The sequence below is a fragment of the Squalius cephalus genome, assembly GCF_949319135.1.
Source record: "Squalius cephalus genome assembly, chromosome: 1".
NCBI classification, from domain to species: domain Eukaryota; kingdom Metazoa; phylum Chordata; class Actinopteri; order Cypriniformes; family Leuciscidae; genus Squalius; species Squalius cephalus.
Window position 1 is genome coordinate 59,799,260 of NC_137122.1, and position 18,547 is coordinate 59,817,806.

The 18,547-nt window shown below is 38.6% G+C and overlaps 1 protein-coding gene across 1 annotated transcript; it reads right to left on the reverse strand.

Annotated features, from left to right (window-relative positions):
• Positions 1-1,500: 1,500 nt before the first annotated feature.
• fscn2a (fascin actin-bundling protein 2a, retinal) lies at positions 1,501-11,140 on the reverse strand. The gene is made up of 5 exons (XM_079887932.1): positions 9,918-11,140; positions 3,398-3,554; positions 2,684-2,805; positions 2,424-2,591; positions 1,501-2,309 (listed from the first exon to the last, which is right to left on the reverse strand). Exons 1-5 carry the CDS (start codon positions 10,735-10,737, stop codon positions 2,104-2,106), a joined length of 1,473 nt encoding a protein of 490 aa, XP_079744058.1. The 5' UTR covers positions 10,738-11,140; the 3' UTR covers positions 1,501-2,103.
• Between the last annotated feature and the right edge of the window lie 7,407 nt (positions 11,141-18,547).

An 18,547-nucleotide genomic window follows, 5' to 3' on the forward strand; every position in this document is an offset into this window, starting at 1 on the left:
AGATATGAACGATGCAATACTACTCTATAGGTACTCAAGATTAACAGGAGATTGAGTGAAAATGAGCATTTCACCCCCCCTTTAAGGTTGTAATGGTAGCGCAGTCATTTAACTTCATCAACACAATGAGGAGGTATGGAAGCCCATTTTTGCCATATAAGGAAAAAAACATGCTCTGGTAAGTCATAATTATGACATAGAAAGTTGAATTTTTTTTACATATTAAGTCATAATTATGAAATGAAAAGTTTAAATTATTACTTAAAATGTAAAAATTATGGCTTAAAAGTTATAGTTCACCCACAAATGCAAATTAGCCCATGATTTACTCACCCTCAAGCCATCCTAGATGAATATGACATCAAGTATATACATCGTCTTTTTTCAAATGAAAACATTCAGAGTTAGCCTATATAAAAAACAAATGTGTCAAGCTTTATAATGGCAGTGAATGGCCGTTTCTGTTTTGAAGTCCATCAAAGTCCATCTATCCATCATAAAAGTGCATCTATCTATCATAAAAGTGATATGAAGTGAAGCCATGCGTTCTGTAAGAAAAATACCCATATTTAAAACTGTATCGACTAAAATAACAGGCAGACAGTCTAGTAAATCGCATCGTAGGCTACGGCGTCTGCCAGACACTAGTTACATTTGTCAAAAGTACCATTTAATTCATAAGGTGCTAAAAATCTTGCCTCGAATACAGTACATTTAAACTGCACAGTTTAACAGCCTCAATAACCAACCTTAGTTGTAACTGATTAAAGTAACAGGAGTCACTGGCAGAGACAGCGCTGCTGGTTCCTTCGAGATTTTCCTATGGGGTTTTATAATGGTGTCATTTCAATTTATGGGTAAAATAAAGCCTGTGGTAAACATAACGTGACGATACTTTAATGTTTTGTAGTACAAAGTACACTGCACACACTCACACCTCAGCTGTCTTTTCTAGTTACTTATTAAAAACACAAGTTTTCAAAAATGAACATAATTTTTTCAAAACTTACGTTTTCGCTTAGTAAGTTATGTTTATCACAGGCTTTATTTTACACATAAATCAGAAAACCCCATTATAAAACCCCAAAGGAAAATCTCGAAGGAACCAGCAGCGAATTAGACTTTCAGGTTCAGTCATATCTGAACCACTCTATTCATACGTATATATACTCGACGCCAGAGGGCGCCCTTGCACAGAAAGTACAAAGTAGACTCATAACAGGTAGACTCATCATCAGGTATTTTCATAAGAATAAAGTGTTTAGCTAATCCCAGCTATATTTGTTAATCGAAATAGCTTTTATCATAGTAGAATACTACAAAATAATGTATTGTTTGCCTTAATCTGTATAAGAAACCTAATCAGATCATAAAAATGATGCATGCTTATAAGTAACTATTATTAGCATTTTAGTCTCCTCTAAACAAGATCACATGGCATGGTGTAAAAATTTTAGAGTTATCCTCAGATTTGAAATAAAACATGATCAGAACAACATTAAGCTGTAGTTATTTTATCATATGCTCATGAATATTCTTGTTGGAACCCAAAACAGAAAAGTGTGAAAACAGAACTCCAGATTTGAACAGAAGCTTTTTTATAATTATAAATACATTTTGTTTTATATTTTATTATGGGTGTTTTTCTAAACGAAGAAAAAAAATGGAAATATTTAAGCTGTTATTGTAGTAGTTTAATAAATAACAGTGAATGAATAAAGCGGTAGAGCCAGCAGCAAAGAAACTCAGGAAAATGTTTGAAAACCTCATTGATTTAAGAATTGTGCATGACTTGTGTTAAGCTTGTCCGCTCTCTGTGAAGGGTGGCCCGATTGTGGTCATGCTTTTAAAAATTTCTAGATCCGCCACTGCAAGGAGTGAAGTGTAATATTGTATTTTTCTGATGAATCAAAGGGTGACACTAACATTTACAGTACAAGAAAAAGATAAAACCACACATATTTCACTCACTCACAAAAAAGACTGAAGAAAGAACATGACTGAACAGCGTTCTCCTGAAAGTCATTAGTTTAACAGGTGTCAGTGCGAGAACTGATTGTTTCTGAGTGAGTCTGTGTTTGTGTCTCTGGTTCTGTCCAGCACTCAGTGCTCCCACAGGGAAGAGGCATCCACGCTTAACCCATCGCCCATCAGCGTGCCTCCCTGGTCTCCACGCAGGTACTTGCCATTCTGACCCTTGATGCCAACCCGTCCATACTCCACAAACTCAAAGAAGAAATCCTCCGGTTTGTCCCCATCTGTGCACACCAGACCACTGCCGGAGACATACCAAAACTTTTCATTTCCACCTGTGGTAGAAAAAAGAAAGTACGTGCATCAGGAATTTTGCGCAGAAGTGCCCAACAGAGTCAGTGTTGCTCAGTGAAACTCTCGTCAGTCTCAGCTCACACGACATGACTCACTTTTTATATGGTATGCGCCATCGCTGAAAAGCAATGAGAAGATGTCGTAAACAGAGCGACTGGCGTCCAGTGTATTGGAGTTCTTGTGGTGACACACAAAGCCGTTCTCCCCACGCAAGACCAGGATAGGACGATTAATCAGCTTTAGCACAAACTGCTCGTCCTCCCCTGCCGAACACATGAGAGGATTTATCTGACTCGTGTTGTATCCAGTAGTGGAAGTTTAGTAAAAGGTCAGAGAAGAATCAGTGTGCACTCACCCACAGAATCACTCACAGCTGCAAGCTGTCCATTTTTCTTTGTGCAGACATATTTTCCATTGTTCGCCCTCAAAGCGACTCGTCGGCCCAACCACTCAATGTCGAACATGGCGTTTTCTTCTCTATCAGTTACAAGAACACACATATTCAAGATCATTGGTATGCATATTATATATTATATTATATTTACATGTTTAAGTGATAGTTCACCCCCAAAAGGAAAATTCTCTTGTCATTTACTCGCCCTCATGTCCTTCAAAAACAAGAAGTAAATGGTCACCAAAATGTTTTTTTATGATTCACAGAAGGAAGAAAAATGAGTATGAATAATGATGACGGAATTGACATTTTTGGGTAAATTATCTGATTTAACAGTTTTTGCTACACATTATTTTTTTTCAAACAGCAGCCATGTAGTTTAAAATGAATCATTTGAGGAAAAAAATGCACTCTATAGCAGACATGCAAAAAACATTTTTGCCGGCATGATTTGAAATTGTTCTAAAGAGAAATGTGCTTCAGTGAAAGTATCAAAATTGTCACAAAAAATTTGCTTATGTTTGATTATTTAAATAAATACTACAGAATCTTTTTTAAATACTACAGAAAACATTTTTAAGTTTAAATAGTTCATGTTTCTCAAGTTTTACCTTAGATGTTTTATTTGTTTATTTGTTTGTTTTAATGAGATACGTGTATAACACAACTCCTTACACTTCTGTGGCTGAAGACAGAATCCCTCCGTGAGTAACGAGTGTCCAGTAATTTCCGCCGCTGGTTCTGAACATGCACTTCTTAGTCTCTTTGTCAATCTCCATCTGAAATGTCTCCATGTCTGTCTCATCATCCTGATTAGCTGAGATGCTAACACCTGGAAACAAAAGACATTTATCATGGCAAGCTTTCTCAATGACTGAGACTTGGTTCCTTTACAAAATTACAAAGCAAACAAATAGTACAGCAGATTTATAGTTCTACAAATGCATTAGGTTGTCGACTGGTAAACTCCAACTGACGGCTGTTTCTGGATTATTCTGTTTTTGGTTAGTTACATGCACTTTCTGAGAATCTACTTCGAACAACCTCGAACAACTCATGATCTGAGGTAACAGACGGCTTAAATACACTGGGAATGAGCATTAACAAAACAGGGAACAGGTGTCCAACAGAGGCAGGAAAGATGAGGTTCCAGAAGAGGATGAAGACTGGCGAAGGGAAACACCACAGTGGAGATGATGAAAGAAGGAGCCAGGAGCCTGATTGACAGAAATTAAGTCATGAAAACTGGAGACCCAGGAGGAGCTGAGGAGACAAATACTCAGGGAGATGCTGAAGGTCAAGAGGGCCAAAGTGGAGGAGCAGGCATGTGTGACCAAGGCGGAGACATGGGCATGGGAGACCTGAACAGAGTTGGTAACTGAGGATGATGGTGGAACCAGAGGGAAGGAGGAGCCCGGCAGACCCAGAGAGGTGGAGATCCGGAAGTCCAAAGCAACGCCAGAGCGACGATTGACCAAGGTGGAGCCAGAGTGACAAGCGAGCCGGCGTATCCTGAGGGATGACAGACCATGGTGGAGAGCCAAGTGAGCATTGACCCAAGGTGGAGCCAATGGGTTGGGGTGGCTCTGAGGCTCGAGCTGAAGCTGAGGGATCCTTAGACCATGGCGGAGCTAATGATCCGAAGGTGGATCCAAGCTGCTGGGTAGAACCACTGGAGGAGCCGAGGGACTGAAGGGATACAGCAGAGGCGAGGCCGAGGAACTGGATGGCTTTGGCAGAGGAGGAGGGAGGGGGACGCATGACTTGGCAGAGCCAATGCAATGAAGGTGATTCGGTGCTAGACGACGAAGGAGACTTGGTGCTGTTCGAAACCAGCAGTGAAGAAGAAGACTTGACGCTAAACTGAACCAGTGGTAACGGAGAGGACTTTGGACTGGGCTCTAGTGGCGACAAAGATGATTTGGGATTGGACTGAACCAGTGATGAGGAAGATGACTTGGGATTGGACTGAGCCAGTGGTGAGGAAGACGACTTGGGATTGGACTGAACCAGTGATGAGGAAGACGATTTGGGATTGGACTGAACCAGTGATGAGGAAGACGACTTGGGATTGGACTGAACCAGTGGTGAGGAAGACAACTTGGGATTGGACTGAACCAGTGGTGAGAAAGACGACTTGGGATTGGACTGAACCAGTGGTGAGGAAGACAACTTGGGATTGGACTGAACCAGTGGTGAGGAAGACGACTTGGGATTGGACTGAACCAGTGATTAGGAAGACGACTTGGGATTGGACTAAACAAACTTGACAATTTGGGATTGGACTGAGCCAGTGGTGAGGAAGACAACTTGGAATTGAACTGAACCAGTGGTGAGGAAGACGATTTGGGATTGGACTGAACCAGTGGTGAGGAAGACGACTTGGGATTGGACTGAACCAGTGGTGAGGAAGATGACTTGGGATTGGACTGAACCAGTGGTGAGGAAGACGTCTTGGGATTGAACTGAACCAGTGATGAGGAAGACGACTTGGGATTGGACTGAACCAGTGGTGAGGAAGACGACTTGGGACTGGACTGAACCAGTGATGAGGAAGACGACTTGGGATTGGACTGAACCAGTGGTGAGGAAGACGACTTGGAATTGAACTGAACCAGTGGTGAGGAAGACGATTTGGGATTGGACTGAACCAGTGGTGAGGAAGACGACTTGGGATTGGACTGAACCAGTGGTGAGGAAGATGACTTGGGATTGGACTGAACCAGTGGTGAGGAAGACGTCTTGGGATTGAACTGAACCAGTGATGAGGAAGACGACTTGGGATTGGACTGAACCAGTGGTGAGGAAGACGACTTGGGATTGGACTGAAGCAGTGATTTTGCGAAGCTCCTTTGAAGACCTTCCACGGCACGCGTGCCTTCGACCACTCATTGAGGCAGGTGTTGTAAAAGACTCATAGAAAGCTATCAGGATAGTGAGTGAGGCACACCAGATCCCTCGTGTGATCCTCAAGGGAGCAATTCCCCTGCTTGAGGAGATCTGGAATTCTGGAAATCTTTTTTACTTCCTAAATTTAAGAATTGTATTTTAAAAATCATTCTAAATTAAATTATAAAATGAATAGTTTAATAGAATATGATTGGCTAGGTTGCGTTCACTGGCACCTTTGATTCAAAGAGTTTTTGCTAATCCAATGGCAATCCACTGGTAACACCTCAGTACTCTGCGCTCCTGGCTGAGTCCCACTAAACCAGTAATCATGATGTTTATCTCTGTCACTCTCTCTGAACCTTTGGTTTAAATAACATTACCAGCAAATGTCTATTCCAACTAGTCAAAGCGACCAGATTGTGTAGGTTGAGGTTCAAATTAGATGCTTCAGAAATATCCCTTGACTGTCCATAAGCCTTTTACTGGAGTAATCCCTAACACTCACCCTAGCAGGGCCTAATAAGCACTTGGTGCCTTGATCCATCCTATTTCAGCTTAATATGCAGAGACAGAAATGGAAAATTATTAGAAAATTATGTTTTGCAGTGTGTTTGTTCAACCATCGGAAACCGATCAAAGAAAGCCATCTGTAAGGATGTCTGACTACAGAAATAATTCAGACTACCCGGCTAACAAAAATATGTTCTAAGCAATATTTTTAATGTTCCTATAAAGTTGTAATAAAATTATTTCAGAATGTTTTTTTCTGAATGTTATTTCTTAACGTTAGTTAAAAAATTATGGGAACATTCCATTTCATAATTTTGCAAACATTATGGGAATGTTACTTTTGAATATTTTACAAACAGACGTCTAACTCAAATGAACATCCACAAGTTTCTCATGAATGTGCCAGTGAAAGCAAGGGAAGTTATCCCTGTTCTTGGAATATCGCACGCAAGTCAAATGCATGTTTCTCTGAAAGGCCTTGTGCAGAATTTTTCAACCCTCCTCCTGGGGACTCACTGGATGCTTCTCATTTCTTATTTGTGCATCCTCGTTTCCTTTCTTTGCGTCTCAGCTCCACCCCCTGTAGGATGTGAGGGAAGGCTGCAAGGAAAGAAAATGAGGACAGAGGAATCGAATGAAAGCTTTTTTATACATTGGAATACTTGATCACTCAAACGTCACTTCAAAGCATCATCAGCTGCGCTCAAAGGATCTGCCTTTATGTTGTTGAAGTTTGGTTATTTAAGAAATTCATAATAAATAATAATAAAGCAAGATACCCTGTTGAAATATGTGAGATGTGTGGTTTATATAAACCACTACAAGGTAGTACAAAGGTAAAGTATAAATTAAAATGATTGTGACCGATGTGAAGGGGGAGGAGAATTGATACGTGCGTCACGTTTAGTCTATAAAACTCTTCCGCAAAGGATACCGCATGTGTATCCTCGCTTACGACTCATGAAGCCTCCTCACTCCTCGATCCTCGCCTCCTCGCAGTGCAATTAGAGAATTGAGATGTCCTTAAAGAAGGCTGAGCTCGATCGGTTTCCGGGTCATAGAGGAGGACAGAGGAGAGAGGAGACGAGGAGGGATATTGAGAAGCACCCACTGTTCTGCTCCAGTTTAGCTCCAACCCTAATCAATCACAGCTGAACCAGCTAATCAAGCTTGTCAGGTTTGCTTGAAAATCGCAGGCAGGTGTTCTGAAGCAGGTTGGAAATAAACTTTGCAGGACAATGGGTCTCCAGGAGCAGGGTTGATGACCTCTGCCCTTGTGGGGAGAAGAGGATGGTGACATTTGATACAGAGGGGAAAAGGGCAAGCTTTGAACACAACTGCACTTTTAGCTATGAGTCATTATATGTTTAATGCAGTTCATTGTCATAGTCAAATATTTGCAAACTCTTACCTCTATTATCATATAGTAGAATACATGCATTAAATGGCTAACAAAATACGTCATTAAATAGATGTCAGTGTATGTTTTTTCCACTGCTTGGTTATAGAATCAAGAAGATGTCCATGCAATTGGTCTACTACCTATGTATGGGAAACAACATAATAGGATGTAGCAGGAACTGTTCAAGGCAAGATTGACACTTTTCTTAGTCACCAAAATGAATTAATGAATATTGCAATGTTTATTATAGATGATTTATCCATGCACATAATTTCTTTTAATTAATGTGCCTCACGCAATGACATCTCTTCTCTGAAGACTTGTGCACCAGAGTTAGGGCAGGCTATAGTCCTTCCCTTACAACATGAGATCGCAGCAATTAGCAAACAACAATAACTCAACTTTCGGTGGAAAAAAAATCAAGTCCTGCCCTACATTTTTTACTCGTTTGATAAGGCATTTTACTCAGATAAATGTCACAATAGGAAAGACGTTAAAGTAGGGGTCTCAAACCCTGGTCCAGGTGAGCTAGTGTGCTTCTCACTTCTAATGTGTGCATCATCGCGTCCCTTCCTTGCATCTCTTAAAATTTTTGTGACAGATGTGAAGGGTGAGAAGTCAGGTTTCTCAACAAGAAAGACTTCGGCACAGGATGCACCTGTGTATCCTCGCTCATGACTCCTCTGGAAGCTTCCTCACTCCTCGTTCCTCACCGTGCAATTAGAGAATTGAGACATCTGGTCCCACATTATATTAAGTGTCCTTAACTACTATGTTCTGCTATTGAGGAGGGATACAGGTAAGGTTGGGGAAAGGTTTGGTGGTATGAGTAGATTTAGGGGGGTTTTGGTGATTTTTGCCTTTTTATTGGGATAGGACAGTAGAGAGTTGACAGGAAGTGAGGTGGGAGAGAGACAGGGGATGGGGGATGGGAAAGGTCCATGAGCTGGGACTCGAACTCGGGCCACCTGAGCGCAATGACGCTACATGTCAGCGTGCTGACCACGAGGCCATCGGCGCCAACAGAGTAGGTTTAGGTTTAAGCATGGGTTAAGGTGTAAGGGAATAGGTTAACGTCTTTCATATTGTGTCATTTATCTGAGTGAAATGCCTTATTGAACAAGTAAAACATTTAAGGCAGGACTTTTTTCCACCGAAAGTTGTTATTGTTGTTCACTAATTGCTGTGATCTCATGTTGTAAGGGAAGGACTATAGCCTGCCCTCGCTCCGGTGCACACGTCGTCAGAGAAGAGATGTCATTGCAAGGGGCATATTAATTTTAAAAAATTATGTGCATAGATAAATCATTTATAATAAACATTGCAATATTCATTAAAAAATCCTTTTGGTGACTAAGAAAAGTGTCAATCTTGCCTTGAACAGTTCCTGCTACATCCTATTATGTTGTTTCCCATACATAGGTAGTAGACCAATTGCATGGACATCTTCTTGATTCTATAACCAAGCAGTGGAAAAAAACATACACTGACACTTATCTATTTAATGACGCATTTTGTTAGCCATTTAATGCATGTATTCTACTATATGATAATAGAGGTAAGAGTTTGCAAATATTTGACTATGACAATGAACTGCATTAAACATATAATGGCTCATAGCTAAAAGTGCAGTTGTGTTCAAAGCTTGCCCTTTTCCCCTCTGTATCAAATGTCACCATCCTCTTCTCCCCACAAGGCCAGAGGTCATCAACCCTGCTCCTGGAGACCCATTGTCCTGCAAAGTTTATTTCCAACCTGCTTCAGAACACCTGCCTGTGATTTTCAAGCAAACCTAAAAAGCTTGATTAGCTGGTTCAGGTGTGATTGATTAGGGTTGGAACTAAACTGGAGCAGAACAGTGAGTCCCCATGAGGAGGGTTGAAGAATTCTGCACAAGGCCTTTCAGAGAGAAATGCATATGACTTGCTTGCGATATTCCAAGAACAGGAATAACTTCCCTTGCTTTCATTAGCACGTTCATGAGAAACTTGTGAGCTGGATGTTCATTTGAGTTAGACGTCTGTTTATAAAACATTCAAAAGTAACATTCCCATAATGTTTGCAAAATTATGAAATGAAATATTCCAGAAAACGAAATAGTGGCACAAGACACACAAATCGTATCTAAACAGTCGTGATACACAGTGTGGACAGTGAATAATTTTAGATCAGATTCCAGTTGGATACACAAATAATTGGATTTGGACTGACAGTATGAAAGCCTGAACTAGCTAAATAAGATCTTCATGAGCACTTAATAAGTGTTTTTGATTATAGTTGGAACTGAACTCTGCAAGTAGGTAGATATCCAGGAAAAGGATTGGGCACCCTTGTTTTAAACCAATAATAATGACCATTATATATCAAAACAAATGCACAAACATTGGTTACCTTGCCGAATAGACACAAATCTTTTGTTGGCTGCCTGGAAAACAACTTGTGGGTGGCTCTCCTCCAGATCAAACAGCTCATCTTTCCCTGGCCGTGAACAGCGGCCGGACTTCAGGGAGCCGGTGGGGCCGGTTGGTGAGAGGTACTTGCCCCCACAGTCCTTAAATGCCAGCTTCCCAGACTTGAGCTCCAGGGTGAAATTGGTGTTAGGCCCGTTCTCCTTTACCAGCTTGCCATCGTTGCTGAGAAAGCGGCTGTCACAGGTCTTCAGACTGTACTTCCCATCCATGTAGACCAAGGTGATCAGGGAGTCCACACCCCAGGGGATGTTGCTGTCCATGGAGAGCTCGTCGTCTGCGATGGACAGGTGAGCGTAGCGCTTGCGGCCAACACTCAGCAGGTTGGCCTGCGGGTGAAGGGCGAGATGCATGGCCCACAGCTCAGCATCTCCAATGGTCTGGGCAAAACAGGACAGATATTCTGCAGAGCCTCCAAAATAACGCAAGTATGGCTCAGACTGCAAGGCCCAGCGTCCATCTGACTGCATCAAAATCAAGAAACGGCAGTCTGTGTTTGGCACTTCCTCCTCACAGCTTACCTTGCCATCTTTATCGGAGGCCAGATAACGTCCGAGGTGACTGCGCAAGAAGACCACCTGGCTGTCCTGGTCTTGCTCCAGGGTCCAGATCTGTTTCTTCTTCATGCTTGTTCCGGATGCATTCACCTTGAAACCAAATGTCTCTGCTGTGAGGTAACGATTTCCGTAATTAATAAGTCCGAACTGGAGCTTTAGAGCCATGCTTATTCCGTTCGTGGACATCTTGATCAGGCGATTCCCAACGGATTGTGTTAGATTAGTTTAAAAATGCTGGAAAGGAAACAATATGCCCTTGACAAATAAGAACCTCTCCTCGGATGCTATTAAAAGGTAATTTAAAGCTTCTTTGCTGCTCAGAACTTAAAGTTTCTTGCCCGTTTCTTCTTCTTTTTTGTCAGCTGTGACTCAACTACAGATCAATGCTGTTCTCCTTGTGAGTTTCCTTGTGTTGGATCCTTAATCATTAGAGCAGCAGTCCCAGGCTACACTAGGTTATCTTTAGCTACTCCTCTGCGTTCACACAGGTGACTGCTTGCTTCTTCCTAATCAGCCTGGATTAAACTCAGCAGGACACAGCACCTCAATCCAACAAGCTGCTGACATCACACACCCAGCCTCTGACTCCTCCCTTTTGTCCTCTGCCAGGTTTATAACGCTCTCTCTCTCTCTCTCTCTCTCTCTCTCTCTCTCTCTCTCTCTCTCTCTCTCTCTCTCTCTCTCTCTCTATCTCTCTCTCTCTCCCTTTCTCTCTCTCTCCCCCCCCCTCTCTCTCCCCTCTCTCTCCCTCCCCTCTCTCTCTCTCTCTCTCTCTCTCTCTCTCTCTCTCTCCCTTTCTCTCTCCCCCCCCCTCTCTCCCCTCGCTCTCTCTCTCTCTCTCTCTCTCTCTCTCTATCTCTCTCTCTCCCTTTCTCTCTCCCCCCCCCCCCCCCCTCCCCTCCCCTCTCTCTCTCCCCTCTCTCTCTCCCCTCTCTCTCCCCTCTCTCTCTCTCTCTCTCGTTTTATACCTTCTTGAATATATATTTATTTTATGGTGACGAATAATACAATACATGTTTTCATATGTTGTGCAAGTTTGTTCTTTAATTCTTGCCTTTATATGGTAGTTTCTGGGGAGGTTTTCAAACTCTGCTTATTTTACCTTCCTTATTTTCCAGTCAAATCTGTTTTCTTTAGCCTGCAGGTACAGATGATCATGACGAATGACCTCTCGCACCTACTGATCTTTGTCCTTATAAGGGTATTAGTGACTGTACTACAAGCTTTCAGAGCCATACAGTAGCAATGGGTGTACTATTATTTTTTTCAGTCCTATTACTGTATTTAAACAGGCTCACATCAGCGAGCAATAATCAGATATATAAAAAATTTAACATTCCACAAAATTGGGACACCCAGGATGTAACTTAAAAAGAAAAGTGATCACATGATTTTAGGAAATTTAATAACAAATCAATAACAAAACAAAACATTTGGAGTCAAACTAGCAATCTATAGGCTAAACAACAAATGGTCCAGTCCACATTACTGCTTATTATATCCAGAAAGTGCCCACTTAGACACATTTAGAGAGTAAGAGACCATCTGACCTGCATGAGATGTTTAATGGGAAATAAAGAGGTTTACTTGAAATAAAAATATATATATATGGTAGCACTTTAGTTTGGGTCCAAATCTCAATAATAACTAGTTGCTTAGTATCATGCATATTAGGATATTGGCTGTTTAGAAGTACTTATAAAGCACATATTAATGCCTTATTCTGCCTGACCATATTTTACATCCTTAATCTGAACCAATACCTAAACTTAACTTACTAACTATTAAGAAGTAATAAGGAGTTCATTGAGGCAAAAGTCTTAGTTTATAGTGAGAATTGGACCCTAAAGTCTAAAGTGTGACCAAATATATATATATATATATATATATATATATATATTTTTTTTTTTTTTTTTTTTTTTTTTTTTTTTTTTGAATAATGGTATTGTGATCTATTGAGTGATGTAGAAAAGGTACAGAAAATACAGGTGAAAAGGACAAACAAATCGATCTTATGGTCTGTCTGAATGTAATATGCACAGACTGTTTCACAAAACTCGGTTCTGATTGTGGATTGCAGTTTATTTGATATACGACTAACCTGGTGTAACGTTTAGTCAGGCAGGAAGATGACGAGAGGCAAATGGATCTAATATGCTTCAACCTTAATATACAAATCATACAAAAACACAATGAGCAGATAATCCAGAGACGGCAACACAAACATAACAGTGTGTGATATACACAAAACAACACCGACAAAGAACTGAAGATAATCCTGACACCTGGCAAAATAAGATACAATGCAAGTGTGCAAACTGCATTTGAAATCTAATTTGAATATGATACAAAGTAATGTGCAATTTTATGATGTAAATCCACAAAGATTTTTGAAATTCTTATGACCACACTGCCTCAAAACGACTGTCTGCCGTCCAGAATGTTTGCATTTCATTTGCATAAAGCTTCTAAACAATTTGGCCCTCACCACTTTCTGCTCTCCACAATCAGCTCCCTTAGAGAACGAGCTGAAAACACCTGCTGAAAAACACATGCTTATCATCATTAAAACAAGATACATTTATCCCTGAAGAGCAAAATGACACGGACTTGTTTTCAGAGAAATGTAACAAAATTATTGTTAAAAATCTGAAAAAGAATAAGAAAAAAAAAAATCTTACTGTAACATTGTACTGTATGTAATATTCCCCCTACCCATTCACCTGCATTTTTTTTATTTTACCACCAGAAACTTTGTCATTTGTGACCCTGGATCACAAAACCAGTCACGAGTCACACGGGTATATTTGTGGCAATAGCCAATAATACATTGTATGGGCCAAAATTATCGATTTTTCTTTTATGCCAAAAATCATGTGGATATTAAGTAAAGATCATGTTTCATTAAGATATTTAGTAAATTTCCTACCGTAAATATATAAAACATGTATTTCTGTGAGTGAATGCAGCACAATCGCCAACATAAATGAACAATTTTAAAGGAGATTTTCTCAATGTTTAGATTTTTTTGCACCCTCAGATTCCAGATTGTCTCTCAGTCAAATATTGTCCTATCCTAACAAACCACACATCAATGGAAAGCTTTTTTATTCAGCTTTCAGACGATTTATACATCTCAATTTAAAAAAAATGACCCGTGTGACTGGTTTTGTGGTCCAGGGTCACATTTCATTAATATGTAATGTATAATGTACAGTCAGCTGATCATTATCTCCAAATCAACCTAACCAATCTGATCATGACCCATTACAATGTGCATGTACATCATCTTAAATAAATAAATCAACATGCAGTATGTATTGATTTGTGTTTCAATTATTTGATTATGTGAGAAGAAAGAGAATGTGAAGTAAACCTAGAGACATAAATCTAGCTCTATAGGAAACATCTGTATTTATGCTGTGGATTATCAATCAGAATCGAGTGTTCCAGATACCATATAATTTGTAATTAATGTTTATTTCTAAAACAATAAAATCACACAAATCAGGGTTTTGAACAGGCTTGCAAAAATTGTGACTCGTATAAAATGTAGATCCTCAATCAATGCTCAGCGTACTGTGCTGAAACCAGGAAAACTCCCCACATCATAGATATTACAGTTCATTTAATAATTCATTCATATTTAGATGAGAACAAACTATATTTTGAAGGTTAAGCTCCTGATTTTACTGAAACTTAGAGAAAGAGAAAATAATTTTGTTTTGTTTTTTAAGTGTAAAATAGTCAAATGTTTATTTTGTGTGTGTGTGTGTGTGTGTGTGTGTGTGTGTGTGTGTATACCAAGGGATTTAAAGTGCATTACATCAAGGAATATGTAAATATTTGTGTCATTAAGAGACCAAATCCTGACTAATCCACAGGTTACGCAGAGCTACAAAACCACGCATACTCCATAAATGGGTGAGGACCATTTCTATTAAAAGCAGATTTTATATTAGACATTAGGTGAATATGTAAATATTTTATATATATTTTGGTTACACTTTATTTTAAGGTGTCATTGTTACAGTGTAATTATATATTTAAGTGCTGAGTAATATTACTTAACTACATGTACTTACTATTGGGTTAGGATAGGATTAGGGTTTGGTTGAGGGTTAGTTGCATGTAATTATGCATAATTTACTGTTATTACTATGGTAAGTACATGTAACATATGTAACAAGGACACTGTAAAATAAAGAGTTACCTATTTTTTTATTCAGGAGATATACTCTTTGTGTGATATTGCTTATACATATATATATATATATATATATATATATATATATATATATATATATATATATATATATATCTGTTGACCTAGTGGATTATTTTATTATTATTATTATAATTACTATTATTAGGATTTCTCTTTATAGATGACTCACTTTTCCATGAATGGGGTACACAATAGTATACAATCTTTACCACCATTGGCCACAATTCTGACTAATAAGCTTGATCAATATCTGAAAAATGTACGATCATTATTGTGCTGTATTTATGTATTTATTTTAGTCTCTAAATCTTGCACTCCAAAATTCATACAAAACCTTAAAAAAATAATTCTGAAATATGAAATCCAATGATAAGACTATAGATTGGCACTCGTAAATGAGGCCGATTAAAGAGGAATTTAGCTTTTGATATCTTTTGCATATAAAGATTTTGCATATAAATTTGCTTATTTGCTTATAATTTTATGATGATTGTCTACTCACTTTTGAAATTATTTGCTGCTGAATTTGATTGACGACTGGTGGCCATTTTTGTTGATTTGTCCAAGTGTCAAGCGGTTGTCAAAATCAAACAATTTTGGAGTTTATGGTTTTTATTATCACTGAAATATGGCATGCAACCTCAAATTGTCCTGTTGTCAAGACAGCAAGTTTTGTTAAGGTGGAACTTTGCATTCAGAAGATAAAGGTCGATTAGTCAGTTTAAGTCACACCCAGAAACCCAGAAAGCAAAAAAATTGCAAATATGGATATTTTTGCAGTGTATTTCATTCGGCACACATGTTATTCAAAGGCTCTGAGGGATTTAAAGTTTTTTCTTCCCCAACTTATATGGTTTTGGAATTTCTTCACCTCTGACTGTGTGTAAATAATGTGATGTGATGTGTAAAAAAAATAGCATAAAATAGATGGTATAAATGCTTTGTAGAAAATCACTTTTCTGCTATTGATACGATGTGCAACTTCCAAAAGTGCACATGCACAAAATGTCAAAAGGCTATTTTCACACATTGCCAACATTGAAGTTGTTATGGTTGTACTAATGCTATATTTGCATGGCTCGCAGCTCTACCATGACGGAGATTTTCTGTCAGACTTATGGAAATCATGTGTTTCTGTGCTCTTTTTGAATTCCCCCCTCAGACTGAAACTGAAGAGATTAGGTAACCCTAAAATTTGGGTATTAAATAAAATATACACCCTTTTTTACTGTATACAAACTAACATTTTGTAATATTATGCTGTCATTTTGTCTGTGGAGTTCAAAAGCAGAATGATTTTTAGCAGTAGAAAAATTCTTAACAGCTCTATTCAACAACATTTAATAATAACCATTTTGTAATTTCATTTTCTGCATTCAATCATGATCCCAGAAAGCATATGACACACACAAGAAGCAATGAAGCTCACCACCATACATGAACAGTGAGTAAACAGCAGCCTGTGTCCTGAACTCATCATCTGGATTAATGTGGGAAAGGCAAATCAAAGATCATTAGATGATTTAGGGAAAAGTTAGAAAACCACACGTGGCATTGTTCCTAAAGTCTTCAGTTGGACATTCAAATTATTCCTTTCTGATTCCAAGGATTAGATTATGGAAAACAAATGACAATTGTATGTTTTTTTAAGTCTCTCACCATGGCTGCCCAGTGTTTGACACTTCTCATTTGCATAATTTGCCAATTTTAAAAATATAAAAAAATTAAAAATAAAACTCCATTTAAAATGCACATCCATAATGCTAATCATTTAACATTATATTTGATTACTATATTATCACAAATTTGGGTTACACTTTGTTTTCGATGGTCTACTTTAGACATTGTACTAACTATAAGTAACTTTGCAACTACATGTCAACTAACTCTCAATAGAGTATACATATACAGTTAGTGTTAGGGTTAGTAGAATATGTACTTGGAAAGTTACTTATTGTAACATGTATGTTCTGTTCTTGTTTTGCCTGTGTTCCCATTGCTAGTTTATTTCCACGGTTATTCATTGAGTTTGCAATGAATCCTCCATCTATTTAAGCATGTGTTTCCTCAGTTCCTTTGTCCAGTATTGTTTGTATCTTAGTGGTTGTTTAAAAGTTTATTTTCTGTGTGTTCTGTTCGGATTAATTCACCTTTATTTATATATTCATTAAAGTCTCGCCAATAACTTTCTATTAATTAAAGACTATTTTTGTTCTTACTTTGTCGTTGTGCGTGCTTCTCTACAACCTACCGTTAAACTCATAAGAAGAATGTCTGTTGAGGAGCATCAACAAAATGTCAGAAGACAGTCTACTAATAGTCTTATAAGAGTAAGTTGTTTACTCTTATAGTAAGATATATATAAAATATATCAGTTTAACTCAATTGTTTGTGACCCTGGACCCCAAAACCAGTCACGAGTTGCACGGGTATATTTGTGGCAATAGCCAACAATACATTGTGTGGGTCAAAATTATCGATTTTTCTTTTATGCCAAAAATCATGAGGATATTAAGTAAAGATCATGTTCCATGAAGATATTGTGTAAATTTCCTACCGTAAATATATAAAACATGTATTTCTGTGAGTGAATGCAGCACAATCGCCAACATAAATGAACAACTTTAAAGGAGATTTTCTCAATGTTTAGATTTTTTTGCACCCTCAGATTCCAGATTTTCGGCCAAATATTGTCCTATCATAACAAACCATACATCAATGGAAAGCTTTTTTAATCAGCTTTCAGATAATGTATAAATCTCAAATTAAAAAAAATTGACCCATGTGACTGGTTTTGTAGTCCAGGGTCACAAATGAGCAAAATCATTTGAATAAAGATTCATTGATCAAACGCTGAACAAGATCATTCGAGAGACTCAGTAAAACGATTGGATCTTCCCTTCACTGTTTGGCTCTTTAAACTGTCTGGGAGTTTCTAGTAATCCTAACAACCTTGATTAGTTGGTTCAGGTGTGTCTTATTAGGCTCTGAGCTAGTGTGCATCTGAAAGATTAGGCAGCTCTTATCACGCAAAGACTGTGCAAGCAGCGTTTGCGCACGAAGGTACCTCACAAAACTGATTTCAGACAGACTGCTGAGACAGCGCCAGCGTAACGGTTTAATTACCATCATGTGTCCTGGCATCACAGACCACATCTCTACCTGGCTCCACCAACAATGAAAATCAAAGTTAATATTAATAATAATAATAAACAGCATCCAACATGGAGTTTTCATTTGTGCGTGTACTGGCCCTTTAAGGATTTCTTGAGTCTTACATTTGCCTTCTGACCAGCAGGCCAAGTCAAATCCTGTGTTTACACTATGTGCTATAAGCCAATCAGCTGATTTCTTAAGATCTTGTTAGATGGGAGTGATTGACACGTTTCTGTAAAACTAATTCTGAAGGATTAAACCTCACATCATTGACAATGTTACAAGTCCAGGTTATACTCTTTTCGATAGTTCACTTTAGACATACAATAGCCTACTAACTACTTTGCAACTACACATCAATTAACACTCATTAACTTTCATTAGAGTATTAGTAGACTGTTAATTAAGGTTAGGCGGGTTCAAGTAAATACCTATTTATTGTCTGTCAAAATGACTGAAATCCCTTTGAAATATTTCCTTCATGTTTATTGGTTGAAGGGTGAGTAATAATGCAATCTCATTGTACTCAGTTTGCGTTCATAGAGCGAACCTTTTTGTTTAACGGAAGTTACTCCCATTATTCTCTCAAAGCGTCATATGTGTGGGGAAAAG